The sequence below is a fragment of the Mollisia scopiformis genome (assembly GCF_001500285.1).
Source record: "Mollisia scopiformis unplaced genomic scaffold LY89scaffold_3, whole genome shotgun sequence".
NCBI classification, from domain to species: Eukaryota; Fungi; Ascomycota; class Leotiomycetes; order Helotiales; family Mollisiaceae; genus Mollisia; species Mollisia scopiformis.
Window position 1 is genome coordinate 1,872,219 of NW_017263583.1, and position 26,038 is coordinate 1,898,256.

The window sequence follows — 26,038 nt, forward strand, 5'->3', positions numbered from 1 at the left end:
CCTCAAAGCAAAGTAAAATAATTGAGCGGCAAGAAAGTAATACATGATTAGGGAGGTACCCTGTAATTCGTGATGTCCGTCGTACCGTCGTGCTTTTACAACTTTCTTCCCTGGTCATTTGTGAGCTTCGATTCAAAGAGAATGCATAGATACGATCTGTATGAACATCCAAAGTCCGTCGCTCAGTGAGTACTTTAAATAGCGTAAGTCCTATTCCCATGTTGAAGTAGAATAATTGAGTAGCAAGAAAGTAATACATGATCAAAGAGGTACTCTGCAAACGATGTCCGTCGTATCCTCGTGCTCTTACAACTTTCTTCGTTAAAACTTGGCAGCAAGACATCAAGACAGCAAGACAGCAAGGGTACCTGAAATAGTGAGAGATAGTGCTACAGCATGATGACCAAAAAAACCGAGTGAGTGAGCATTCAATCACTTCATACATTGGAAAAGCGTGATGTTTTGATGATTTCTTTTGATCTGCATCTTATGCTCTATCCGCATTCATGCATAGCTTTATAACCACCAGCTCCACTGTCCAACTCCAACATTATGTTCACCATGGGTGGAATCGTTACCACCTTGAACATATCATCCCCTTCCTTTTTCCTGCTGAGAAAGAGCCGTCATCCCATCGTCTCTGTAAATACAACCATTCATACCGTCATGCCCTCCTCCGAATGTGGTACACAGACAGTAAATGCCGAGAATCGAACAGAATCGAACACAAAACAAACGAAACCTCGAAATGGCGTAGTTGAGATCGCTCATCAAGCTGCCTTCAAAGCGCCTGACCGCTGAAGTGCAAGACGAAAATCAGAAAACCAGAACTGAACTCCACAAAACGCCTTATCTTCCGTCTTCCCTTCCATGTGCTGTATCAACCATACTAGATTATCATCCGATGATCTACCCTATTACAAACTCCGCCTTTCGAAACTCAGATCCGTTTTTCGAAACGCCATTATTACAAAAGAGCACATGGAACTTTTAGTCGGCAGCCAGGCGTGCAAAGTGTTTCGACCAGATCCATCCAACCTCGTCAGAAGGGTCGTCTTGGTTCTTTGCCAGCCAGAGCTCGCCCTTTTCACCAATGACATCAAATATCTGGGACATTGTTAGTATGTAAATGGGACGACAAGGGGGTAGACTTACTTCACCAGCTTGATATGTCAGGTACGGGTAGCCTGCCTCAGATTTTGTGGCACTGATGTTGAACTCGAACAAACTAGCAGCAAGATACAAGACATTGTACCCCCCAGAGATGTTTCGGTCACGAGAGGAAGCTCTCGAAGATCGTTGACTCTCCTCAGGACCATCTGGCATCGGCATAGCAGAATGGAACAATCCGGAATATGGTCTAGAACTTGGCGGTTCCCAGTGAGAGTTGTATGTCGAGCCGGACTCCCGTCGATGAGGGGTATTGTAATCACTGTTGCCTCTGGCCATTCCAGTATCCGAAGTGTGACTGCGGGATGTACCTGGCCTTACCATGGTTCCATGATGAGGCCGTGAACTGGAAGCAGTATCAGGAGTCGCAGGAGACCCAGAACCCGCTCGAGAGTGACCATTCGAGTAAGGCATGTTTTGGTACGCGAACTGAGGAAGACCTGGACCATTCGACATGAGAGGAGAAAAGGAGAATTGACCACTGTTACGCTTGGCAAACTCCGGAGTTGGAAGACTCGGGGACTTGTCGCTGTTGATGGATAGTCCACGAGATCGATTGGAGAGATTGGAGGGCCGAGCTCTTCGCGATTCATCGTCTTGCGTCGACTGTGAGCCTCTGGTAACACCACCATTACCGAACGAGCCATTGTTGATTCCTAGTTCCTTCAACTTGACTTCTGTGTATTTGAAGTCCCTGTGAAACATCTCGAGAATGTCGTTGTTGTCTTTCGGGATTTGGCTGGCTTCGAGAACTCCACTCAACTTTTTCTGCCAAATTCCATACCATTCAGTCTTCAAGAAAAGGAGACGAATCTGACAGAGTCTACCAAGGCTTTTGGTCAGAGCCGACAGCTTCGGCAACTCAATCTTGAGCGTCTCGTTGAGAGCCTCATACTGTGCGACCTGGGCTGCCAATTTTTCGTCAATCTTCTTTCCTTGCGACTTGTAGCTGAGTGACTTCTCATAATCGAGACGGCGTTTGTTCCGCTTCTGCATTGCATCGCCGGGCTTATTGTACATTTGAATGACCTTCTCCAGCGGCTCAACCACTTCTCGTTGTATCGCACCAATCTATTACGGGTCAGTGTCATTGAGTCGTTAGGAGTGAGATTCTTACATGATCGTCAATGGCAATGGTTCCCATATCCCGCATTGAGAGGTTGAAGCGAACCCATTTGCTCTCAATTTCTGGATATTTGCTTGCACTCATCCGCATGATCAATTCCATGGAAGAGAAATATTGCAAAGTCTTTGCAACATACTCCTTCTGGTGCCGGGCGTAATCTTCAACATCGCGAAGGACAACTTGTAGGCGCAGGAACTCAACACCAAAGGTATTGTGCAATGCTTGGTAGGCCTCATCTTCTGGAGGTCGATTTGCATTCGATTGAAGCTTTTCAGCTCGTCGACCAAAGGCCTTTGCAAGGTTAGTGCGTACGTCTGACTCCTTGCGTTTCCGGCCTACGATCTGGCTGACCACGTGGAGTCGTTTCTTCATTTCGTCGATACCCTGCAGTAGAATAAGAAGCTCTTCTCGAGCAGACTTCAAGGCTTCATAGTCCGGATGATCTTCAGGTGTGCTCTCGGCGAGTTCCTTGAGAAGTAGCTGATATCGAGTGATACGTTGTACAGGCTTCACCAGAAGTGCATCAAGATCCCAGGCCTTTGTCAGATCCTTAGCAACAAGATTGCACTCACTCAACCAGACTTGAACTGCGGCATCTTGCTGTAATGTCGCAAGGCGGGAGCTGGCGATTTCGCTATGCTTGAGATAATCCGTGTAGATTGCTTGCATCTTCTTCAAATGCTTGCTGAAGGTGGCACCAATGAAAGTTTTCCGGTCTTTCTCATCGTCCGACTCGTCTGTCAAAGTTGCAGCAATTGAGAACCTGTCAGAGACAGTGGGTGAGGTTGACGATCCAGAAGGAGCTACGGCTTTGCTTTGTCTGGCACGTGAACGAGGAGAATAGATGCTCGACGCAGCGGATTTGAGCTCGTCCAAGAACTTGGCTGAAAAGGCGATGATGTCAGCTGTATTTCGGAAGATAGTCTTGACATCGGAATGATCAAGCTTGGGGCATGCCTCTGCTGTCCCTTTGTAGATCTCCTCGACGACATTCATATCTTTCAAGTACACTGACTCTGTCTCAATCAACTCTTTGATGACCATCTTCCGTTGATATAAACGCTTCCTCGTCTTCTCGGCAGCCTTCTTCTCCTCTTCAGTTTCCAAACTTGGCTCTGGCACAGCTGTAGATTTCGAAGATGATTCGATTGTTGCATCATCAAACGATATCTGTGTACTAGATCTAGGTGTTGATAAAGAAGCTCTGGGAGAGTACAAATCATCGCTCGCTCTTCTCGACTCTGTGTATCTACCATTGTCGTTCTGGCTGGACTGGTACAAGCTTGATGCTGGGCGCATACTCGATGTGGTAGTCGGTGGAGGAGGTGTCCTACTTGGAGGCGCTGGTGATGCATCATCTGCAAGTGGAACTGGAGGCGGAGAGTACTCTGGCCATAGAGGAATTGATGTTGAGCTGCCGAAGTCATGAGACGAGTCAGAGAAACCGAGGCCGAGACCTTCCCCAGTAGTCAGAGGGGGAAGTTGATGCCGAATTGAGAGCTGTGATGATTGTGGAGGGAATCGAGGAGACGGCAATGGGCTGTAGCCTTCTGGTTTGGGTGGAACCACCGAGGACAGCTCTTTTGGCGGCGGGACTGGCTTATCCTCAGTCTCGTAAGTTGTGACGGGACGAGAATACCCCTCTCGTTCTGAATATTCATCATTTGTGCCCACAGAGTAATCTGTCCAAGCAGATTGATGACTTGAGCGGAAATTTCGACCCGAGTCTTCGTCGTCTCGAGGACGGTCCATGTATTCTCTGTCATACAAGTCGCCCTCACCACCGCTAATCTGTGCAAGCCCATCCGAACTTTCATAATCAATATCGGTCACAGGGGTGTTGAGAAATTCTTGACTTAATCTGTTTATCATGACAGAAGGAGCTAGAGCAGTGCGTAACGTCGGAAGCTCAAGCCTGGTTGCATGCTCTTGAGGTTCCACGTAGTTGACTTCGTCGGGAAATGATATTTCGGGTGCGACATGGATTTGTACATCATGCTCAACATGCTGTGGAAGTACAGTTTCGTTGGGTAAAATCGGACTCTCGTCGTTGCTGATTTGCTCGTCACAAGAACCTAGCGGGGACTGAGGCCTAGAATGTACAGGTGTAGTTTGCTTGGGACTTGCGGTGGTAACGGTCGAGGCAAATATGGGTAGCTCCTCTGCAACTTCTGGAGACTGCTGATATGCACCTGGAGGTGATGGATCTCGTGCAAAAACATCGTTCGTAGGTGTTGATTCAGGTTGATGCTCTTCCACGGGTGTTCCATCTAGCATGATTCGTATCGATTCGTTATCGGGGGAACTCATGTTTTGCATACCGAAATATGCCTGCTCCGGACTCATCAAATCCTCAGTATATGAAATGTGACCAGAGAAACCATCAGGCCGTGATGGTAACAGACTCAACCTCGGGGCTTCCGTCTGCGGCTCATTGTCAAATTCCGTAATTCCTGTTGCGCACGAGATGGCGGACGCAGGCTCCTCATCCTCAACAAAGCTTCCCGGCATCCCCAATGTGGGAGAGTCTTGATCAATTTCAGCTCTGTGTGCTGTCGCAGGTGGGACCTCGGGCCTTGGGAATGATGTAGAAATCTGTAGAGGTTTTGGTGAAGGCTTCGTCTCAGCCGGTGCCTCGAGTATTGGCTGTGCTTCTGCCAAAACAGGTTCTTCATCCTTTTCAACATTGTGCGAGGCCTTTTCACTCTCCTGGGCTGCTAATGAAGCTCTCGCCTGTCTCTCACTCAATCGTCGCAGATTGGCTGCGCGGATCTCCTTTTGCTCGCTCTCGTGGATTGACTTCGTGTAAGCCCTCTGTATCAATTGCCTCCGAGCAGCAAAGTCGACAGCCGTGAGAGGTACATCCGATATCTTGCGCTCCCGCTCCCGTGCTGTGAAGCCCTCCCCATTATTTCGAGTAACTTTCATGCCAGTCCTGACGTGTTGTGGAGAGCCAGACCTATCAACAGCCTTCTGTCGCGGAGTTGCAGTAGTTGCGGATGATACGGGCTGTCGGGGCCGTGAGCTTCGCAGAGGTGGGGATGTCTTCGGTGGAGGGGCGGAAATATAAGCCTTGAGACTGGCATTGTTTGATGTTGATTTCTCTGGATCCCGACCCTTCCCTCGAGGAGAGTGACGAGTTGTCGGGGTCTTTGCGCGGGACGTGGGCGTGTTCGCACGGGCTGCCGGACTCCACGGTCGTTGCTCAGGCTTGCGCAGCTTAGAGTTTGTGATCCGGTTCGACGTAAAGGGCGAATTAGACCGTGTTGACGGTATCGACGACGTGGAAGAGGTGCTCTGTCTTTTTGATGGTCCTGGTAATCGAGTGGGAGCTTGCACAGAAGCGGGCGGGTTTGAAGTCTGAAACGATGGAGTGACACCATTCATCGTATTAACTTTCGAGTCTGGGAAGTCGCTGTGATTACGATTATGAGAGCGAGGTCGGGGCTTGTTGGGGTCAACATGGTCCAAATCTGTTTCTCCCTTATACCATGCGTCGGGAGATGTAGGTGAGATGTCGTTGGATTTACTTCGCGAATGTTGCTGCCAGCTAGGGTGTAAGCTGGAGTCAGATGTCCTGCGAGTTGCGGCGTGAGGGATGCCATAACCTATACTTGATATTCCCTGTTCATTAGGTACGACTTCGCCAAACAGAGGTCGACTTGTTTGTGTCTGAGGAGAGGTTGGAGAGGTAGGAGAAAGGTTGCTCATAGACTTCGAAGCTTGAGGATTGATGCCCGAAGCGCCATTCCGAGGCCTTGATATCCGTGCAGTCCCAGAAAGAGTGTTATTTGAGTGTTGATCCTCGGCTGCAAATCGAGTACGTTGAGTAGGTCTGGTTGATACTGGTGACTTCTGTTTCCCTGCTTCCCGGGTTGCCGTTCCTGCTCGTGATGTACTTGGTGTAGGAGTATTCGCATTTCGAGCCTGGTATCCTCCTCGATCTCGCAGATATGCCGGAGCTGTTGCACTGGTGTTAATTCTGGGTGAAGGCTTTCGGGCAACAGACGTTGACGATTCCGTGTTCTTCTCAAACTGCTTCGAGATCGCTTTGACACTGACACTAGGCTGCCGTGAGTACCCATTGAGAGCGGGCGTCGATTTTGCATTGTTGAGTCCGGGTCGGTCTTCTAAAGGTGAGGAGGCAGATCGATATGACGACGGCTTCAGTTGATTTCTGGCTTGTGCCAGTGATGGATGCTTGGGGGTGGTTCCGTTTCCATTCGACCGTAATGAAGACTGCAGAGGTCGTGACTCCGATGCTGTGGCCGCCATGCCTGATGCCGAGTTGTCTGAATAGTTGTGTGAAGCTTGCTGAACACCACGATAATCTCGGTAGAAGTCGTCCGGATCGTGCTCTCCTCCATTACTCAATGCTCCTGCTCCTGCATATCCATTTGTGTTCCGTTCTATCGCTTGCAGGTTTTGGCTCGTGAGGAAGGGTAGCTTGGGTGGCAATTGGGGGGTGCGAGCTTCGAAATCGGGTAGAGGGGGAGGTTCGTATCGATGAGGCTGTTGATGTTCGGGGGAGGAGGAGTTTGGGCGCCTAGAGTAGAAGTTCTGGTCTGCGTTGATACCGCCATCCATCGTGCCTGAACATCGATCAGGCTTTCTTTCCTTACGCTACCTACCTATCGCACAAAGGACAAGACGGTCGGGTTGGGGCACGAGCACCAGGGCAAGAACGAGCGAGCAGGTAGGTCAACGCAGCACGACGACACCGCAGAAGATTGACTGACGGCAAGCACACCGCAGCGCCGGGCTGGACAATGCAAAAGACGATCGTTCAGTGATCCATGCAAGTGTATGAGGTCGTGGGCAAAGCTGAGTGGCTGCGCAGCGTGATTCGCTGTCCAGCGTTTGAGGATTCGACGTGGTCCTTGCTTGGGGTGTGGTGTGTAGTGCGGTGCAGTACAGTACAGACAATCCAGGGCAGTTGGTTGAGGGCGAACTTCAGTTTTCCAAACGTTTCGCTGCGGGAGGCCGATCGATAGGACGAGAGGAGGGAAGGCGGCGAGATGTGCTTCAGGGGGCAGATGGGATCAGTCTCGCGGAGAAGGTGAAGGTGATGGTGAGGGTGCGTCGTGTCGTCTCGTGCGGTATATTATTGCGGAGAGGGACATTCAATTGTCCTGACGACTTAAGGTGTGGTCGCTGGTGGTCGGTTGGTCGTTCAGGTTTGGTGGTTGAAGGTAAATCTCCACCTATCTGCTGGTTCGTTCGCTCTGCGACCCAGCCAGAACCAGAACCAGACTCTCTCGGTCGGCTAAATCAAGCATCATTGCACCGCCCAATCTTCAGCAGAGTCATCTTTTCATTTGCTGCTCAAGCGCGAGGATGCCAGAATAGCGATTCATCCCCCCATTCTGCCCAATAATAGAAAGGCCAGGAGATAAACATAGACGCAAGGGCGATGGACAGATATTATTCGGATTCATGTCAAAGGGATCCTTTTTCCCTATTCTGGTGCTGTTCCTTGTTGGATTCCTCCTCAATCTATTGAATGAATCCTCCCTTCCCGGCCTGACATTGAACACTGTAGGTATTTTTGTTGGCGGAGGCGGTAGCCCAATCGTACCCGATTTTATCTGTTCTGTTTTACCTTGATCTCACTCCCTGAGCTTACTCCACTCCACTCCACTGATTCTCCCTCCCACTCTCGTTCCCCTCGTCAATTCGATTCGCTGCAATCTTCCCCCAAAACCCCCCACGACCTGGGATTCCTGGCTTCTGGCTGGCTTCTAGCTTCTACTGTAGAAAGAAAAGAGAGCCCGAGAGCCAGTGGAAGCGCGCATCAGCATCTACCCGCACAACGCGTTTCTTCGACAACCTATTGGCTGCGGTTCGCGTTTGCTACCAATGACCATCGAATAGGAATTGCTTCCTGCGCGACCTCAAAGTGGTGCAGCAGCTCATGATCGAATAGGAGCCTCTTTTCCCCGCCAGTATTCGTTGTCCCCATCATATTCGTTCAATTCGTTTGTTGCATCTCGTGGTCGATAAAGGGATGTGGCAGAAGTCAAAGTCGGAGATTGTGCAGAACTTCGTGGAGAAGTTGGGCGCACAGTGGGAGTTCAACGTTGTCTCAACCCCATTCGTTCCTCCTCCGCATTCGTCTGGACTTGTGACCAAGAAGAGGTCATTTCTGAATCGGGATATCAGACGTTTCTTGCTCCTGTCCCGCAATCGGACTCTCAGGGCTGCGTTACATGTTGACTTGGATGGTATATGATTCAGTGCGCCCTGCATATAGCAAATCACAAGCGGATCCTTTCGAGTGAGCCTCCAGATCTTGGGCTGGTTGACTGCAGAAGGGATTGGAGCAGAGGCAGTTGACATGGCCGGAAAGAGGAAAAGAAAGCGAACTGGGCATGCTGATGAAGGGGAGAAGCGTCAGAAGGTTGCTGGTGGCTTCAATGGCAATGATCCGATCGTCAAGCACGCTTTGCTCCATCAATATTATCCTGAAGTCACCTCGTTACGCGAGTACCTGCTTGCACGACTCCCATTAGCTTCCAAGATACGCAGAAGAAAGATTCTCTCTCTTGGACGCAAGCCAGAGGATAAGGAGACCGATCAGAACATCTCTCGCTTCTTGGACCGCACTTTGGTAGGAGTATATCAAAATGGCGATTTTTCTCAAGATGAAAGGTGGCGGCAATGGACAACATTCTCTCAGAAGCCTGACGAGTCAACTTCATTTGCAAACTTGAGTACTGCAGGAGTTTACTCACAATCAGAGGTATGTAATAATATGCTGAAGAGATTGGGTAGCACAAATTGATAGTATCCTAGATCATCGACTTTAGCATTTGGTTGATGTTTTCCAAGACTCAAAAGTTCAATGGAAGAGTTCAACATCTACTGTGTCAGGGCTTTCAGAAAGATGCCACTGCGCGCCATATGAATCGAGAAGAGCATGCAACATCAGCAATTCCTGGAATCGTTTCGACTTACCCCAATGTCCACGTGACATCCATGAAAGCTTGGCCATGGCCCCAATTTCTGGCGCTATTTGGAAGGCAAGGAGAGAAGATGATGATTGATTTGATACTGGATTGTGGCATCTTTGTACCTGTTGAGAACGCTCACGGGTCATACTACCAACTCAGTGGTAAGTCGTTACCTCCCATGTCTCAAGAAGACTCACCTTTCTAAAGTCATCCAGGTCAGCCCTTGAGTGAAATCCAAATGATTGGCCAAAGACCACACGCGAGGTCAATGGCAAAAAAGAACGCAGATGACAAACACGAAGCCAGAGCTCCTTCTAGCATCAACTTTGTCCGAAGTCGTATGATGTATGCTCGAGCATCGACAAATGTCCAAGGTGAAGTTCACTTTGGATTCAAGCACAATCGTGAGTACTTGATAAATCGTGGCGCGACTCGACTGACATGGTAGATTTGCTCAACCGATGGCCGCTAAAAGCAAAGCTGCTCAGGAACAGGGACGAAGAAGCTCAAGGTGCCGCGCACGAGCGCAGTACTGTACAAGTCTTGATGTACATGTTCCCACGACAATTCGGGCTTCATAATGTTTTCGTAAATGAGATCGATTTGTGGCAGGCCATGCAGCCTTTCAAGGACTACACTCTTCGAGACGAGGAGATTATCACCAGATTTCCAGGAATTCCAATGCCAAAGATCCCGAGGAGATTGCGTGGAGCAGCAGTTTGTCTGGCACGTAAGCTACAGATCAATCACCATAGATGTTCATATAAGATGTTACTTGATCACTATTGCCCGGTATGATCTGCACCGATTTCCTGTGGTTCTTCTGTTAACTCTTCTAGATACCTGGACAAACATCAAGACATGTCTCTTCGGAGACCTCACAATGTACAAATGGATCAACGAAACTCGGAACACAAACGTCACTTACCTCGAATGGCTCAAAATTGCATACTCAAGCAATCATTCCTGCACGGAAACCTTCGATGATGGACTATGCCACACCAACTGCGATGGTTTCTGCGTTCTGTCGAGCAGTTCTTCGTAACCTGGTGCCTTTAGACTTCTGGGGAACTGGTCTCGTCGCAAAAGAGAACAGAAGGATCATAGATCAGCATATCAATACTTTTGTAGAGCTTCAAAGGTTTGCAAGCTTCTCAGTGCACCACGTATCTCAAGGATTGAAGGTGAGGCTTCTCATTTAGGATTTGGAAGTACTAGCTGACTTATGAATAGATCTCAGAGATAGAATGGCTTGGACCTATCAATGCAACGGGTGCGCATTCTGACACCAAGAAACGATGGGAGATTTTTCGTGAATTTCTGTACTACTTGTTCGACTCGTTGCTGATCCCCCTGATCCGAATTAACTTCCATATCACGGAATCGAATGTCCACGGTTCTCGCCTGTTTTATTTCCGACACGATGTATGGCGAAAACTTGTAGAGCCAGCATTGACCTCGTTGAAATGTACAATGTTCGAGGAGATCAAGCGAGATGAGGCACTGAAGATACTTGAGTCACGGCTTCTTGGGTATAGCCAGGTCCGCTTAGTGCCCAAGGAGACAGGTGTACGACCTATCATGAACTTGAAAAGGAGGCAATTCGAGATTGGAACGAAGAATCGGCTTGGAAGCAGCATCAATACTGTGCTTGCACCAGTTTACAACGTGTTGACACTCGAAAAGGTATGCTTTATGATCTTACACGTACTCGCGGCTAATTCCTTTAGTCTCTGAACCCGGATCGACTTGGCTCAACAATGTTTTCCACAGGAGACCTCTACCAAAGACTCAAAGACTTCAAGGCTAAGCTTTCCACCGCAGACGGTCTCTACTTTTCAAAAGTGGATGTTCAAGCTGCATTCGATACGATCCCGCAAGCTGCAGTCGTTGCACTCCTTTCCTCTGTGCCTTCAGAATCCGAGTATCGGATCTCGAAACATGTTCAAATCAAGCCCAGCGACAACTTCAGAGAAGATGGAAAGGGGAGGCCAATCTCAAAATGGACTGCTCTTGCGAAGCCTCTGGATGATATCGAAACTTTTGAGGAGAATGTTGAGAGTGATCTAGCTATCGGCAAGAAGAACACCATTTTCATTGAGAATGTTGTTTCTCAATTCAAGAACAAAGATGAAATTCTCGATCTGTTAGCTGAACATGTTCAACGCAATATGGTGAAGATTGGCAAGAAGTTTTATCGACAGAAAGAAGGCATTCCTCAAGGATCGGTCATATCCTCACTGCTGTGTAATTACTTCTATGCAGACCTGGAAACGAAACATCTCTCCTTCCTCCAAAGCGAGAACACCTTGTTACTCCGCTTGATCGACGACTTCCTTCTCATCACCACAAATCGTTCACACGCGAAACGCTTCCTCCAAACCATGCATGACGGTCTTCCATCCTACGGCGTACGAGTCAATCCCGACAAAACACTTGTAAACTTCGAAGTAACTATCAACAACAAGAAGGTACCCAGAATGGTACACCAGAGTGGATTTCCATACTGTGGGAGTTTCATCGACACTAAAACTCTTGATATTACCAGGGATCGCGATAGAAAGAAGAATAAAGGTATGTTTGAGCTCGGGTTTGTGGGGTCATGGCTGACGTGAAAAAGCAATTGTTGACTCTCTGACGGTGGAGTTTTCGAAGACGCCAGGGAGGATGTTTCATCGGAAGATGTTGAGTGAGTGCATCGCAATTTTTGCTTTTCTTATCGATGGATTTCTTTTTGTGTTGTAATTGTTCGTCTATTTTTGGGACTATTGCGAAGTCGTAATAGCAATTCCGTTTGCATGAATTCGTCATCTCGTCTGTTCTGATGAAAGTGAGTCGGGCACGGAAAATTTCAGCGAACGGAGTGGAGGAAGAAATTTACTCCGTTCGTCGAATTGCAAGGCTTAAAAGTAAGATGGCAGATGGACTATAAGGCTGGATACCAGTCCTTGCTGTCACATACGACCATAGACTGAGGAGAATTGGGCATCCCGTCCGCTCTGCCATACACAAGCCTCAGATCGGCAGATTAGTAGTTGGGTGGGTGACCACCAGCGAATACCTGCTGTTGTATGTTTTTTGTTGTTTTTTTATTTTATCTTTCATTTGATATAATATTTAATACGTAGTGGAGTTCTGGGTTGCGTCCTTTTGCTCACCTGTGGCCGAATTGCCCGTTTCTTGCTTGATGCATCATTGATCCGTCATCGTACGGATAATTGAGTAAACAAGAAGACTAGGATGTGTTGTGAAGTGAATACAGAATTTCATGATACTCATTGATTTTGACGTTTGCACGTGCCTTCCTCGAGTGTTGTCATTTCGATTCAAGATGGCAGGTGCTAACCTCCTCTTCACAGACACGTTCAAAATCCAAGCCCATGCCATGTTTCTCGACACCTCGTTCAACTCTCTGAAAACTGTTCTCTCAAATGTCTACTCGGCATTCATCGAATCAGCGACCAAGATGTGGACTTATGCAAAATGCCTGCCAGCTGGGAAACAACCAGGAACTCAGTTAATTCTCAGTAAGTCTGTACCCCTAGATTTGAACATGTCCTAATCGTGGCAGAAACAATCCGCGACTTGATTGAGTTAGCTTTCGTATTGATGAAGAGCAAAGGAAAGAACAAGAAAAACGTGGGATATAAGTTTGCACTGAGCAAAATGCAGGTGGAGTGGTAAGCATTGGCTGATAATCACTGCTGTGGCCGATGCTGACGAGGACCAGGCTAGCAATGAATGCATTCTTCAGCATCTTGAAGAAGCGACAGAGTAAGTACGGGAAGGTATTGGAATGGTTGGATGGCAAGATGAGGCTGTTCAGAGCTAGGGAGGCGGAGACGTGCCAAAGGATGCAGGGCGTTGTGCGGACAATATCATTGTCGAGTCCTGACTGAGGTCTGAGTGAGGACTTTGAGGACTTGGATTGTGGAATTATGTCTATATATATTTGAGATACCCTTGTCATAGCATGTGCTACATATCTCTTGGGGTGTTCGACAGGCTTCGAACGGAATCAGAGACTTCGAGGACATCCGTTGTTTTAGATCACGTGAACCTCAGTCTCCCTTCTTTCCGCTCGACTTTTCACAGGTTAATGTCCGGGCTGCCAATTCTAGACATATTCTTTACCTTAATATGAATATTTGTAACCCGACTTGAGAACTCGTTATGTCCTTAGACTAGAAGAGAACACTAAAATATAGAGATCATGTGATCACATATTATCTCCTTGAAATTTTGCAACCATGCCAATGGAAATATTCCAGCACTTTGGAGGATGAACAATTGCTTCAAGAGTACTTTGAACTCCCGGCTCTCTCCCCTCTCACACTTATCTACTCTACCGTGTCTTACAATCCGAAACGTCCGATGATGTCTCTTGCGGGAACTTCCACATCTTCAAAATGATCATGGTCCGAGAGTACAATGCACGCCAAGAATAGCTTGGTACTCTGGTGAGGCTCGCAAGCCCTGTTGAATATTCTATGCATGCTAGGACATTTGAGTCCTCATCATCTTCAATTTGTGGCACGAGTGCTTCTTGGAGACATTCAAGAACATTCAGCTCAAAATGAAGGTCGATGTCTCAGTAATCATCTCAAAATATTTCCCCGTATCCCTCTGAATTGAACCCCTCATCATCCAGCCCTCGCACTTCTCAAGCCGCCCGGCTTCCTTGATCTTGATCCTCGTGCAGAAGATCAGCCACCAGTTCAACCACTCCCAGCCACGACGCACCATGGCACACACCCTCTTCTGCAACCGCAACTCCTCACGAATCGGTTGCTTGACACTGGAGCAGCCAAGGCCGGACCGTTGAGGGGAAATGCGGTTGGCGATGAGTGAGCGATAAGCTAAAACCAAGAAAATGCTTGAAAGAAGGATGATGATGAGTCTTGACGTGGTCGACGGTCGACGGTCGACGGATATGACGCCAGCGATGTTATGTGCGGGCTTATGTTCGGTCATCGATAGCAGTGCGACGGGCTACCTAGGTAATAATGACTGGGATCGACTGGGAACATCGACGGCAGAATTGATTGTTTCCTCTTCCTCTTCCTCTTCTTCTCACATAGAAGTGTTCCTGCTTCCGCCCTCTTTTACCCCATATTGCGAAGTCAATTCATGGAACCAACCCGGCTTCTGGTTTATTACTCGTTGCACAAGTCTTCATAATCTGGTGAAGACGGTTTATCCATCGAATCAAATTGCTGACTCGCTGTGCCCCATTTAATCTCCAATCTTAGCGGGCATCCACACAATCCACTGAATCCAGGCGGCATTTTCAGGGGGACGAGGAGAACCGACAGCGAAAACCAGCAGAGACTGCCCTCCTACGCAGGTCGCTAATAAGGCTAACACGCCCCGGTCAACCACCACACACTCCACCGCCGCTCAAAAATTCCGGTGCAGCGAACCAGCCGCGGACCAGCACCAGCACCAGCACCAGCAGCAAGGAGAGAAAGCGAGGAGAGGAAGGAAGGAACAATCAAACTCAATCCGGCGACCCAAGATCTCACCTCTCTCACCCACTCACTCACTCACCTCACCTTACTCCAACCTCTCCTCTCCCAACTCTATTCGCATTCCAACTCCATACCTTCGTTTTAATCATACAGTACTCCCCTCCCACTGTCTCTCCGACACACAGCTTCTGCAGCACCCCCGTACCGTCCAGTTTCAATTACAACAGAAATAATTGTTCCATCCCTCGTTGAACATAATTTCTATTCTTAAAATACTTTCGTTCGTCTCAACTCCACGACACCCGCGCGGCTCTTGCGACCGCCATCCCATCCCCCATCAACAATCATCATTCAGGGGCCCGGTCTGATCCCTCTCTCGAAACAATTCCTCCTCCTCCTCCTCCTCCTCCTTCTTTATCACCGCCACGATAGCTACCTTACGGAGGACCCTCACTTCCCCATCTTCTCTCTACGAAGATGCGATGACCTTCTCCGGCCATGCGAGTCCCAATTCGCCCATGCCTGGCTCTCCTCCCGACCTGACCGGCTCCAAGTCCTCCAAATCCTCCTCGTTCCACTCCTCCTACCTGTCAGACGACAATTCCATCCTTTCGGATGTCGGAAATTTCGAAGATATAGGGTTGGATGACGAGTCCAGGGCAGAGGCAGAGATTGGGGACTTTGAAGTCAAGACCAGCAGCAACCCTTACGACGCGACGTATAATGCTGATCTCCGATCTGCTGCCAAACAGAGGAAGCGTATTCCGATGTCCACTACTCACGGGAACCGAAACCAGAGGGAATTGACTTCTGGGAAGACTCGGCCAGCGTTCCCAAGTCTGCGTGGACAAGTGAGGAGTGCGACGACTGATGGGTTGGGTTTATTGCCTATACATAATGGAACGGCGCCCAGGAGGTTTACGACCAACGCCCAGTCACTGCCAATTGCCAAACGTAATCGAAGTACGAGTCCGAACATACCGCGAAGTCCGAGCTACAATTCTGCGTTAAAAACAAGGAGGGGAAGCTGGCAAGCTAATAGGGAACGCAAGACGGCTTTGGAACTTGAAAAGGAGTGTGATGAAGAGGACGGCGACGATGTTCCGGACGAATGTTTTCTCGAGAACGTCCCCATTTCTCCACGTCCGCCTCAAGAACGAACGAAGAGCATGCCTCCATCTGCGTCAACGAGTCCTGAACGCCCCCCAAAGGAAAAGGTTCGAAGTGTCGGGAATGGTACATCACCTAGACCTGCTGAGCAGGGAGAATTGCGTTCACCAAGAGCTGGGATGAATCGTAATGCGAGCATGGGGCAATTCCCAATCAATCATGACAACTTCCCCAAAGGCAGAGCCAAGAGCTGGACTGATGCCTTGTCGGAATTGAGTCCTGAAGCCAAAGCTTTGACTGAGGCATTGGAGGCACATGCAGAAGATGAAGAACAGAAAGTGGTAGATCCACGGCTACGAAGGAGTTTCAGCAAGTCCAATCGACCAGCAACGGTTGAGAAACAGAGAGTCAGATCTGCAATTGCAGAGTTGCCGCCACTGCGAAGAACTGACATAATGATTGATCCTTTGCCAATCTCGAAAGAGAAGGAAGCGGTTCTATCTCGTACACGGCCGTCATGGTTGCCACCCAAGAACCCTGCCGAGGAGAAAAAACACCTGAAAGAATATCAGAAGATGATGGCATCTGCTATCGAGGCAGAGAAGAAGAGGGAAGCTGACAGGCGAGCGAAGACTACTTGCAGAGATGATACTGCCAATTCCTTGCTGCGGATTTGGGAAGAACATGTTTTGCCTAACTGGGATGAAGCCACACGTCAGAAGCGCACAAGAGAATTATGGTGGAGAGGAATTGCTCCTCGAAGCCGTGGTGCTGTTTGGGCGAAAGCCATTGGCAACGAGCTTGGCTTGTCGGATTCTTCATATACTGCGGCTTTGAGAAGGGCGCAGGCCTTGGAGAGGACGATAGCCAGCGGCTCGCAGCTCAGTGGTGAAGAGCAGAAGAAGAAGGCATCGTTGGACAGGATTGCGAAGGATGCTGAAACAACATATCCTGAGTTGAGAATATTCCAGCCAGATGGACCTCTACATAGGAGCTTGGTGGATGTGTTGAAGGCATACGCTATGTACAGAAGCGACGTTGGATATGTGCCTGGCACAAGTGTAAGTTTGTTCCCATGATCACTATGAGCAGTTGCTGATTAGCTTGTAGACCATAGCAGCTCTTCTACTCCTCAATCTGCCAAGTCCTTCTGCTTCTTTCTGCGCTCTTTCGAACATCCTCAATCGACCTCTTCCTCTTTCCTTCCACACCTCCGATTCTGGCGCGACATCGCGTGCCTACTCACTTCTTCTCTCAACCCTCCAGGCTCGTTCTCCTCAGCTACACAAGCACCTAGCATCCATGAACCTCAATCCCGAAATCTATCTCCGCGACATCTTCACCTCTCTAATGACCGGTTGCTTGAGCCTGGATAATGCTTCCCGATTATGGGACGTGATGGTTTTCGAGGGCGATGCAGTAGTTGTCCGCGCTGGTGTGGCATGGTTAACAAACATGGAAGGCAAGCTATTTGGTGCAGAGTCACCGAAAGCTGTCTATGACATTGTTCGAAAAGGGTTGGATAATATGGAGGAGGAATCATGGATTACTTCTGTGAGAGCAGCAGGTAAACAATGAACTGGCTGTTGATAATGCATACTATTTGGCGCCAGTCAATCCTAATTGAAGGATTCTTGCATTGGACGTAGATGGGGTTCGTGTAATGTTTGGCGTATCAACGATGGAATGATTGAGGGAAGTAAATAGAGTCGGTGGCTTCTACATAATGTATATGTATATGTATATTTGTCATTGTTTTGTCTCCATCTACTCAACTTTCTACAGCGTAGATTTATTTGCATCTTCAAGTGAGATGAGTGTCTATTCCATTTCTGTTCATTTGCGTGTTTTCATGCGATGTGCGATGTGCGATGTGTGCCATTTTGCTGTTACACCCTCGCATTTGGCTCTGCAAGTAGCTATTATCACTTTAGAGTGAGAATATCAATTTGAAGTTCGAGCTCTCTATGCAGCAGAAAGACGAGACAGCCACGTACTTATCTCTAGCAATACACAACTTCCCAATTTCCACATGGCACGCCAAATTCGGCAACAAACGGTGCCTCCATCCTTGTCATCTTCGAATCTATCGTCGACTACACGCCAAAGCCATTCAAAGGCCAGCGAGAGAACATACCACATCCATATTCATCAACCCTCCGGCTTTGAATAGCCAGGGACGATATTGTGGTGCTTGTTTCCCGGGAGCAGTTCACGTGGAGGTACAAACGAGTTGGGGTAAAGGTCAGAGAGACGCTGGCCGGAAAGACACAAAACCTGCAGCTTAAATTGAAGCAAGGTACTTGTATTAACCCTCGGGAGGTACTTGTCGTTAGTCTGTGGCTTCTCAGATCTCAGGATAGAGGAAGTCTCTTGCATTCTTGAAGTCTGAGGTTGAGTTGATCACTGTCTTAGTTGCAAAGCTTTAGCACTGAGTCCGACATCGAAGACGAGCAAAGGGTGCACCACAGCAGGCCACTCAGTTTTGATTCCAGTGGGCCAGTGGAATGTTGCTTCAGCGCAACAAGTGAATATTTGGATTTTAGGATAGTTGATTGAGAAAAGGGTCAAAGCCTTTCACAATGTCTAGAATAGAGGTCACTGTAGTGTTTCCTTACGTCACATAGCTTCCCTTCTGCCATTTAAGGTGAGCAAGTGCCATACTACAGCCATTTGCATTTTTGAGCTATTCGTTGCGTGTCCTCAAGCCAGAGACGAAAAGAAACCAAATCTCTGTTTTACTTTTGGCCAATTTGCTTCGTTGAAGTCTTCAACACCGAGGAAGACTTTGATGATAATGGCAAAGCGCTATATTTTTAGGAACCAAAGCCCAATTCCCTTTCGTCGCCACAGCATTACTACTCAATCTTTGGCTCTTCGGGCAACGCATCTTGTGGGAGCTTCGACCACCGACTGTGAAATACCCTCCCGTCCTTGATTACCGCCAGAAGATGCTTCTCCGGCTTGTCCAAGATCGAGATATCATGCAAAGGGTTCTCGTTCAAAATCAACAAATCAGCTGCGAAGCCTTCCTTGACCTGGCCCAAGAAATCACTCAAACCCGCCCTTCGTGCTGGATTGATGGTTGCGCTTTGAAGTATAGCCTTTGGGTTGAGAACTTGGGCACGCAGAACGAATTCTTGCGTCTGAGCAATTCCCAAAGGGCCGAGGAGATCAGTTCCAAAGCACAACGTTACTCCTGCATCTGAAGCAATTTGAAGTGATTTCAAGCCAAACTTTAGTACTTGAGCATTCTTGGCTTCAGACTCGGTTGGTAGGAACCCAGGGAAGTCTGGTGAAGCCATCACCGAGTAAGTGATAAGTGTGGGAGTCAAAAAGACATCTCGTTCGGCCATATACTTCGCTGTCTCTTCGTCAATGAAATTCCCATGCTCGATTCCAGTGACACCATTGTCGACAGCATGCCGTATCGACCTGGGTGTGTAAGCATGTGCTGTCACATAGGTATTTGCATTTCTGGCCACCTCAGTGATAGCCCTGACTTCCTCTCCTGTAAACTGCACATTCTCCAACTTATCAGTCGGACTTGCAACTCCGCCACCAGACATGATCTTGATGAAATCCGCACCAGTTCTCAACTCCTCACGTGCAGCTTTGATGCAAGCAGGTACTCCATCACACACCAAGCCCAAAGCAATTGGACCACAACATTCTGAGTGGTTGTGAGGACCACGTGAATCTCCATGTCCGCCGGTTTGCGATAAAGCATGTCCAGCGATGAACAGTCTTGGTCCTTGAATCGCTCCTTCTTCGATAGCTTGCTTCAGAGCCAAAGATGCCCCGCCGCAGTCTCGAACGCTGGTGAATCCTCTCCTTAGCATTTGCTGAACTACAAATGGTTGACGGCTCATGGACACTTCATTGTCTATTTGATACATTCCTCCCAGAGTAGCTTCTCCAGGCACAGCCCAGAGATGGACATGGTTGTCGAAGAGTCCTGGGCAGAGGTATTTTCCTTTCAGATCGATAGTTGTTTCGTTGGAAGACTCGATAAGGTAGTACTCATTTTCAGTCAGAGTAACGGATTGGATGATGCCGTGTGATATTTTGACAGTCCGGTTTGAGAGAATATCCCCGGTTGCTGTATCTATCAATCGAGCATTTTTGAAGACGTAGGTATTTTGAGGTCCGTATTTCCAGGGCTTGATGAGGCGTTCCGAAGTCATCTTGGTATGGAGATTGGAATTCCAAATCGAAAAGCGTTAGTTGCACGACTTTCAAGGAGCAGTGGTGGGGTGATTCAACGAGAAGTAAGTCTGAATGAGGTAAGTGTTGATCATTGCGCCACGGCCCAATCAGGATCTGCATTGAGATAGGCCAACTAAAAACAACCCCTCTTCACAACACCGCACTTTCCCATACAGCGACTTCAACCTTGGACCATGTGTATAATTACGATAAGCTGGGATAATCGGCTCCTTCCGAAGGAACCTCAAAGGTGGGAGGCGTTCGTCTGTCAAATTTCGAGTCCTTGCTCGTCTTCTTCACGATTGCTTTTCTTTTGCGACCTTGGTACTGAAAGATCACTATGCCGGAGATTGAGATTAAAGGCATAGCTGCTAGCAATCAGTTCCCTACCGAGAAAGATGGATCTCTGGGAGAAGTTCTCGATGTTGAAGTTGGTGCTCTGCCGTTCACAGCCGAGGAAGAAAGACGCGTGAAGTTGAAGACTGATCTAGTTATTTTGCCTCTCCTTTGCTGTGTCTTCTTCCTGCAGTATCTTGACAAGCAAAGCCTGAGTTATGCATCAGTCTTTGGCCTGATTACGGACTTGAAGTTGAAAGGAACGGAGTATTCTTGGTGTTCTTCAATATTCTACATTGGCAAGTACTTTGATTTCAAAGTCAGAGCTTCTGCTGATAAATGTCTAGGGCAACTTGTCTCGGAATACCCTTTCATCTATTTGATGAGCAGATTGCCATTGGCAAAGTTTGTTGGATTCACAATGTATGTGCAACTCCATCTCCATGAAGCATCGAACTGATTGTTCAGCGTGATTTGGGGCATTGTTTGTATGTGCTTGGCTGCACCATCCAACTATGCTGGCTTTGCTACTGTCCGCTTCTTGCTCGGTTTCTGTGAAGGAGCTGTTTCCCCGGCATTCGTGACAATTTCCAGCATTTGGTATCGCAAGAGCGAGCATCCCATGCGGATTGGGTGAGTTAAGAGAACCATATTGAGGACTTTATATTGAGTGAATGTAGGGCATGGATTACAATGAACGGACTTGCACAAATTGTTGGAGCGCTCTTGATGTACGGAATCGGCAAGAACTCTAGCTTCCCACTTGCTCCCTGGAGGATTCTCTTCTTAATCTGCGGTGCTTTGACATCTGCGATGGGCGTCGTCTTCTTTTTTGTCATGCCAAGTGGTCCAGACACAGCGTGGTTCTTTACAGCAAGAGAGAGGGAAGTCGCTGCTATGCGCCTCGCCCGGGACCACGAGGGTGGAGATAAGACGAACTTCTCCATGCCTCAATTACTTGAGGCTCTGACTGATATCAAGTCGTGGATCACCTTTGGTTTTGGAGTTTTGGTGACGATGCCTTCGCTTGTCTTGACGGTATGGAAGCCCTTCCCTCACAATGACATCAAGTTGACTTTTATAGTTTGCTTCTTTGGTCATCAGCAACATCGGATACGATAAATTCCACACCATGTTATACACAGCACCTTCTGGTGCTGTCCAAATATTCTTCATCTGGATCGGCGTCCTCGGTTGCCACCTTTTCCCGAGGAACCGGTCCCTCATCGTCATGATCCTTGTCATTGTTCCATTGATCGGGAACATCCTCCTGCTGAAACTTTCACTAAGCTCTGGGTGGGGCATGATCGTCGCCTCTTGGCTGGTAAGAACTCCCACTCGTCTAGAAGAAAGCGCTCTAATCACAATATCTCTTCCAGGCATCGGTCATTTCTGATATCTTCTCCATCACCTTGAGCTTGAGCGCTTCAAATGTGAAAGGGAATACCAAGAGAGCTGTGGTGAATACCATGTACTTCATTGGGTATTGTGCAGGTTGTATTGGCGCTCCTCAGCTTTGGTTGTCTAATCAAAAACCGAGGTATAAGCAAGGTTTGATTACTGACCTTGTTGCTTGGGGAATACTTTTGATGGTGATGCCTTATTACTGGTATATCTGTCACTCAGAGAATAAGAGAAGGGATAAATTGGAAGCCGAGGGAGGAAATACTGCAATCTTCGAGAAAGGAGCTGATGTGACTGATGGGGAGGATCTTTCTTTTAGGTATAATTGTTGAAGTTAGCGAGACATTGTGGTAAACTAAGGCTTGAACAAGTAGCATAAAGCCGTCAAGCATTAGAATTATATATATTTTGAACCCCATGATAATTCTCGGAATTACATCCCTCCACAAAAGCTAGATGCACATACAGATCGGAAAGAAAGCGAGCAAGTGCCCAAAAAAGTATATACGCCATCCCTCAACGTCTCCGTCCACGCCAGCTCACATCGTAAAGTCTACGCAGCTCATATATGTCTGATCCGACTCTCTAGAATCCCACCACCATTGAACAACACAAGCTCCAGCGGTTCCACATTGCGAAGACACATCAGGCATCGTGATGTCGAACTGTGTATTGTTCTTGGGCAATTCGGTCGAGGTGCTTGCGTACACGGGAAAATATATCAACTCGTTGCGAATCATCGTATTCGTAGCGGTGTCAACAACAGATACGTTACAAGTCCCCGTATGCTTGGCTTGAATGTCTACCGTGATAGGCACGACTTGTCCTGGTGTGAATGTCTGGACGTTCGCAGAGTTATCGTCGAACTGGAGGCCTTTGCACAAGCTCACTTCGCAGGTAGTGGCATTGAAATCTGGTTGTGATGAGCCAATCTGGGATAGTTGCTGGATGTCTCCGTATTCGTTTGACTGTAGGTTGTTGGTAACTTGTTGGCCGCAGACGGCTTTCATTGCATTCCCCGCTGACCGAGATGTTGGGTTGGTGACAATGCCGTGCCCAGCACTGAGGGTGGCGAAAGCGAAAGTAAGAAGTTGAGAGCGCATTGTGATTAAAAGGTGGTAAAGGTAAATGTTGGTTGGATTTGAAATGAGTGTTCAGTGAATGAGTGACTTGAAGATATGCTGGACAGTTTGGATCATCGGGGATATTTATACTAGAGACGAAATCTCACCAGAACGGATGACGGATATTGAAATTTCGGACAACGACATAACCGTTCGCAACTTCGCCCATCACGACGGTATCGACATCCCTGACACGGCGTGTAGATCAGATATTATGTTTCAACTGAAGAAGCACAGTGTGGAGGGTGAATTCAAGACGGAAGCTTCGACTGCCAAGATCAGATTTGCAACAAGCATTGGGTGAAGATCACTTGAACATCATGCAGCAGTGTCTGTGCATGATTCGGCTGTAGAGTTACACAACACTTGAGATGTGAGTTGTTTCCAAACACTTCGGATGGTGATAGACTAGCCATAAAGAGTGCTCATGCGCGAATTCTAAGCACGAGCTTGATAGACTCTGAACTTGACTTCAGCCAATCGCAAACTGTCGCTTCAAACGTCGTCCAAACGTTCAGAGGAAGTATTCGTTGTTTCAGCCTCGACCGACGGACATTTGAAACAGAGTCTGTCGATGCCTCGGCAAACCATTTGAGGAGCGCAGATACTGCGAGAACGTTTGACAACCTGAGCCGTTCATATGTTCATTGGAATACTGATGGACATCAATACACGGACTTTGCCGTGCTAGAGAAGTAGAGCAGCAGATATCTTTCAGAATTGAGAATTCCACCAATTAACATTGCCGTCGAGATCTTGCCTTTGATGGAAGAAGTTTTCAGCTAGGACTGCGAGCTCATCATCCGAGTAAGCTAAGAGGTTATCTTGCGGCAATCTCACAAAGTTTGTGTCCATCGGGGTTTGTTGAGCGCTTGGTGCTGGAGTTGAGTTCCCAAATTCTTGTCTTTCAACTCTCGTTGGTGTCGGAAGGACGGAGGTCTGCGCCATTTCGGTTCTTGAAGTTAAGAGACTGGTCTGTAGGGATGGGCCGAATAGTTGTCCCGCGATTCCCGGCATCTCACTGGATGCTGAATACTCCAGTACTTCGAAGAATTGCCCAAGGTCAATCAACAGCTTTCTGTTCTGTCGAATGTGCTCTTCACTAGCAACATATGTAGATGAGACGGTTTCTGCAAGCTTCTGAAGTTTCATTGCCTGCTGGGTTGTTAGGTTGCGCCCTATGTTACTTGAAATCACTTACTATCCTGTCTAGATGTGGCCATTGCGGCCCAAAGCCTCTAATGAACTTCAAGCATTTCTCAAAACAAGCTTGCTTCTCTTCTCTCGTACCAGCATCTTCAACAAAGCTCTCTTGTAGGTAGATAGTAGAGACGATCGCCACACAGTGCCCCAGAAAAGGATCTGTGACCTTGAAAGGCTTGGCTTCCAACATGTCAATGAAGTTGATGATCCAAGAGGCATGTGATGATATGAGATCGGCTGTGTGCTGAAGAAAGATTTCTGGTATGACACACTTGAAGTTTCGAAGTCTGAGTGACAGCAAGAGGGGGTGATTTAGGAGGCATAAGTTGGTGTGATAAAGGAATTGGACGAAAAGCCACGGTCCCCAGTAATCACGATTGGAGTTCAGCTGCTCCACTGTCTTTTGGGAGAACTTGGCAGGTTCAAAGCGGTGAATGTAGGGCATCCTCGTTTCGAAGTCCATCTGATGGGCTAGAATCGTGGCATAATCAGACTGAGAAGCCCAAGGAGGTTGAGCGTTTGGCTTTCCACGACGACGAGCGTATCTAGTGATTTTGAACCACACTTCACTCAATTGGATGGCATATGCGACGATACCTTTGTCTGGATGCTCGATTGCCTCGGGGTTTGAGCGCAGACTTGAATTGAAAGAATCGCCTGTTGTTTCGGGATACCAAGGGAAGTTGTCTTCAGCTGAAAAGTCGAGTATCATGAAGTCAGCCCCGTGAAGCCTCTTCAGGAGGAAGAGGCTCCAGAAACATCGTCGTCGTTCTTCCCTTTCGCGATCGTAGAGATCTGGGTGAGGTTCTGAAGTCAAGCCTGCATTGTGAGCTAGACTCATAGCCAAGCTGCAATTGAAGCTTGCCCGCCTGGTGTTGCCATCTGAATTTTGTCAGTGGAGAGGAGCAGTTATCAAGCAAAGTGTGTTACCTGAAAAGTCTACAAGGGTCAAGAGACAGAGAGCCTGAATTGTGGAAAGTTCGACTCTGCCTTCGAAGACTCTCTTCGAAATTCTGTTCCGAGCTGCCTCCTCATACCCACCAGAAACAGTTCCATGTTCTTCGAATCGAAGAGCCAGCGCCAATATGGAGCACAAGACTTCTGGGTCACGCTGCTGCAGTGTTTGCAGGAAGGTGGCACGGTGAAAAAGTGGTAGTGGCTGACAGTCACAGAATTGGAGATATGTCTTTGCAGCTGCGAGGATAATGTTCCATGAGGGTAGAGCACTTCCAAATGTTAGAAAACTTCAGAATAGCGAATGTAGCGCTCACCTGTCAGCGTGTTGGGGGGTTTCCTGTCTGGCATAAAATTGGCTGGAGGAAATAATTGGAGATTGTGGCAGCTGGGAAACACTCCTGCGCGGATGTCCTTGGTGTGCAAGGACTTCTGCAAGCTGCGACTCGACCAGCTTTAGTCGATCTTCCTGGAACTTCATCAACATCAACCATGCATGAGGGGGAGTTCAGACACACCAATCTCCCCTCTGATGATGGTGGGAGATGCGTGCGAGTAGGCGGTGTGCTACGACGCTCGCTCTGTTGCCTTTCATCGGCATAGAAGCACGTCTGGCCTAGTCGCGAACAATGAGAACAGATTGGTTGTTCTCCTGGGCATCGTGACTTTTTGCGCCTGTCATCTCAATTAGCAGAACCTATGGTTGTGCCGTCACCAGCTTACCTGCATGGCTCACAAGCCTGTCTCACTCTCTTCGCCGGACGTTCGGAAGACATCATGTATTCTCACCTCCTCCATTATCAAAAGAAGTCTTGTGGCTGAAATTGTTCTTGCTTGTAATGAGAGTTTTGAGGTCGGAAGGTTACGATCGGGCTGATTAAATTCCACTGGAATGCCCCGCAGCAACACCCGCTGCCGATGTTCTGCCCTGAAGATAAGGGATTTCCAGGCTTCTTCAATGGAGCGATTTACCTGGTG

At 48.1% G+C, this 26,038-nt stretch overlaps 8 protein-coding genes across 8 annotated transcripts; 4 read left to right on the forward strand and 4 right to left on the reverse strand.

Moving 5' to 3' along the window:
* Positions 1-875: 875 nt before the first annotated feature.
* Positions 876-7,123, reverse strand: LY89DRAFT_313984 (uncharacterized protein). Its single transcript, XM_018206658.1, has 3 exons — positions 2,288-7,123; positions 1,156-2,241; positions 876-1,107 (listed from the first exon to the last, which is right to left on the reverse strand). Exons 1-3 carry the CDS (start codon positions 6,881-6,883, stop codon positions 991-993), a joined length of 5,799 nt encoding a protein of 1,932 aa, XP_018077269.1. The 5' UTR covers positions 6,884-7,123; the 3' UTR covers positions 876-990.
* Positions 7,124-8,153: 1,030 nt separating this feature from the next.
* On the forward strand, positions 8,154-10,609 carry LY89DRAFT_313971 (uncharacterized protein). Its single transcript, XM_018206657.1, has 6 exons — positions 8,154-9,038; positions 9,092-9,410; positions 9,465-9,653; positions 9,698-10,041; positions 10,089-10,433; positions 10,490-10,609. The coding sequence occupies exons 1-6, from the start codon at positions 8,634-8,636 to the stop codon at positions 10,493-10,495; spliced, it is 1,608 nt and encodes a 535-aa protein (XP_018077270.1). The 5' UTR covers positions 8,154-8,633; the 3' UTR covers positions 10,496-10,609.
* Positions 10,610-12,256: 1,647 nt separating this feature from the next.
* On the forward strand, positions 12,257-13,125 carry LY89DRAFT_314076 (uncharacterized protein). Its single transcript, XM_018206659.1, has 3 exons — positions 12,257-12,776; positions 12,821-12,929; positions 12,985-13,125. The coding sequence occupies exons 1-3, from the start codon at positions 12,518-12,520 to the stop codon at positions 13,025-13,027; spliced, it is 411 nt and encodes a 136-aa protein (XP_018077271.1). The 5' UTR covers positions 12,257-12,517; the 3' UTR covers positions 13,028-13,125.
* Positions 13,126-15,202: 2,077 nt separating this feature from the next.
* Positions 15,203-17,408, forward strand: LY89DRAFT_575086 (uncharacterized protein; the record flags this gene model as incomplete). The annotated part of the gene is made up of 2 exons (XM_018208779.1): positions 15,203-16,891; positions 16,941-17,408. The coding sequence occupies 2 exons, from the start codon at positions 15,203-15,205 to the stop codon at positions 17,406-17,408; spliced, it is 2,157 nt and encodes a 718-aa protein (XP_018077272.1).
* A 1,280-nt stretch (positions 17,409-18,688) lies between these two features.
* Positions 18,689-20,017, reverse strand: LY89DRAFT_574878 (uncharacterized protein; the record flags this gene model as incomplete). Its single annotated transcript, XM_018208771.1, has 1 exon — positions 18,689-20,017. One exon carries the CDS (start codon positions 20,015-20,017, stop codon positions 18,689-18,691), a length of 1,329 nt encoding a protein of 442 aa, XP_018077273.1.
* Positions 20,018-20,227: 210 nt separating this feature from the next.
* Positions 20,228-22,136, forward strand: LY89DRAFT_637280 (pantothenate transporter). The gene is made up of 6 exons (XM_018211522.1): positions 20,228-20,674; positions 20,723-20,798; positions 20,844-21,008; positions 21,056-21,413; positions 21,460-21,699; positions 21,755-22,136. The coding sequence occupies exons 1-6, from the start codon at positions 20,380-20,382 to the stop codon at positions 22,109-22,111; spliced, it is 1,491 nt and encodes a 496-aa protein (XP_018077274.1). The 5' UTR covers positions 20,228-20,379; the 3' UTR covers positions 22,112-22,136.
* A 182-nt stretch (positions 22,137-22,318) lies between these two features.
* On the reverse strand, positions 22,319-22,882 carry LY89DRAFT_575639 (uncharacterized protein; the record flags this gene model as incomplete). Its single annotated transcript, XM_018208799.1, has 1 exon — positions 22,319-22,882. One exon carries the CDS (start codon positions 22,880-22,882, stop codon positions 22,319-22,321), a length of 564 nt encoding a protein of 187 aa, XP_018077275.1.
* Positions 22,883-23,617: 735 nt separating this feature from the next.
* Positions 23,618-25,836, reverse strand: LY89DRAFT_729025 (uncharacterized protein; the record flags this gene model as incomplete). The annotated part of the gene is made up of 6 exons (XM_018219334.1): positions 23,618-24,058; positions 24,105-24,988; positions 25,037-25,332; positions 25,378-25,529; positions 25,579-25,735; positions 25,784-25,836. 6 exons carry the CDS (start codon positions 25,834-25,836, stop codon positions 23,618-23,620), a joined length of 1,983 nt encoding a protein of 660 aa, XP_018077276.1.
* Positions 25,837-26,038: the final 202 nt, after the last annotated feature.

What these genes read in the sequence shown, in the direction of transcription:
- LY89DRAFT_313984 (XM_018206658.1), bottom strand. Translation starts at nt 6,883, where the DNA reads ATGGATGGCGGTATCAACGCAGACCAGAACTTCTACTCTAGGCGCCCA. An exon ending in CCATTGCCATTGACGATCAT is followed by an intron (nt 2,242 to 2,287) that starts GTAAGAATCTCA and finishes GACCCGTAATAG; the next exon opens with ATTGGTGCGATACAACGAGA. An exon ending in TGACATATCAAGCTGGTGAA is followed by an intron (nt 1,108 to 1,155) that starts GTAAGTCTACCC and finishes ACAATGTCCCAG; the next exon opens with ATATTTGATGTCATTGGTGA.
- LY89DRAFT_313971 (XM_018206657.1), top strand. Translation starts at nt 8,634, where the DNA reads ATGGCCGGAAAGAGGAAAAGAAAGCGAACTGGGCATGCTGATGAAGGG. An exon ending in GTCATACTACCAACTCAGTG is followed by an intron (nt 9,411 to 9,464) that starts GTAAGTCGTTAC and finishes AAAGTCATCCAG; the next exon opens with GTCAGCCCTTGAGTGAAATC. An exon ending in CTTTGGATTCAAGCACAATC is followed by an intron (nt 9,654 to 9,697) that starts GTGAGTACTTGA and finishes CTGACATGGTAG; the next exon opens with ATTTGCTCAACCGATGGCCG.
- LY89DRAFT_314076 (XM_018206659.1), top strand. Translation starts at nt 12,518, where the DNA reads ATGATACTCATTGATTTTGACGTTTGCACGTGCCTTCCTCGAGTGTTG. An exon ending in AGGAACTCAGTTAATTCTCA is followed by an intron (nt 12,777 to 12,820) that starts GTAAGTCTGTAC and finishes TAATCGTGGCAG; the next exon opens with AAACAATCCGCGACTTGATT. An exon ending in AGCAAAATGCAGGTGGAGTG is followed by an intron (nt 12,930 to 12,984) that starts GTAAGCATTGGC and finishes GGACCAGGCTAG; the next exon opens with CAATGAATGCATTCTTCAGC.
- LY89DRAFT_637280 (XM_018211522.1), top strand. Translation starts at nt 20,380, where the DNA reads ATGCCGGAGATTGAGATTAAAGGCATAGCTGCTAGCAATCAGTTCCCT. An exon ending in TTCTTCAATATTCTACATTG is followed by an intron (nt 20,675 to 20,722) that starts GCAAGTACTTTG and finishes ATAAATGTCTAG; the next exon opens with GGCAACTTGTCTCGGAATAC. An exon ending in GAGCATCCCATGCGGATTGG is followed by an intron (nt 21,009 to 21,055) that starts GTGAGTTAAGAG and finishes GAGTGAATGTAG; the next exon opens with GGCATGGATTACAATGAACG.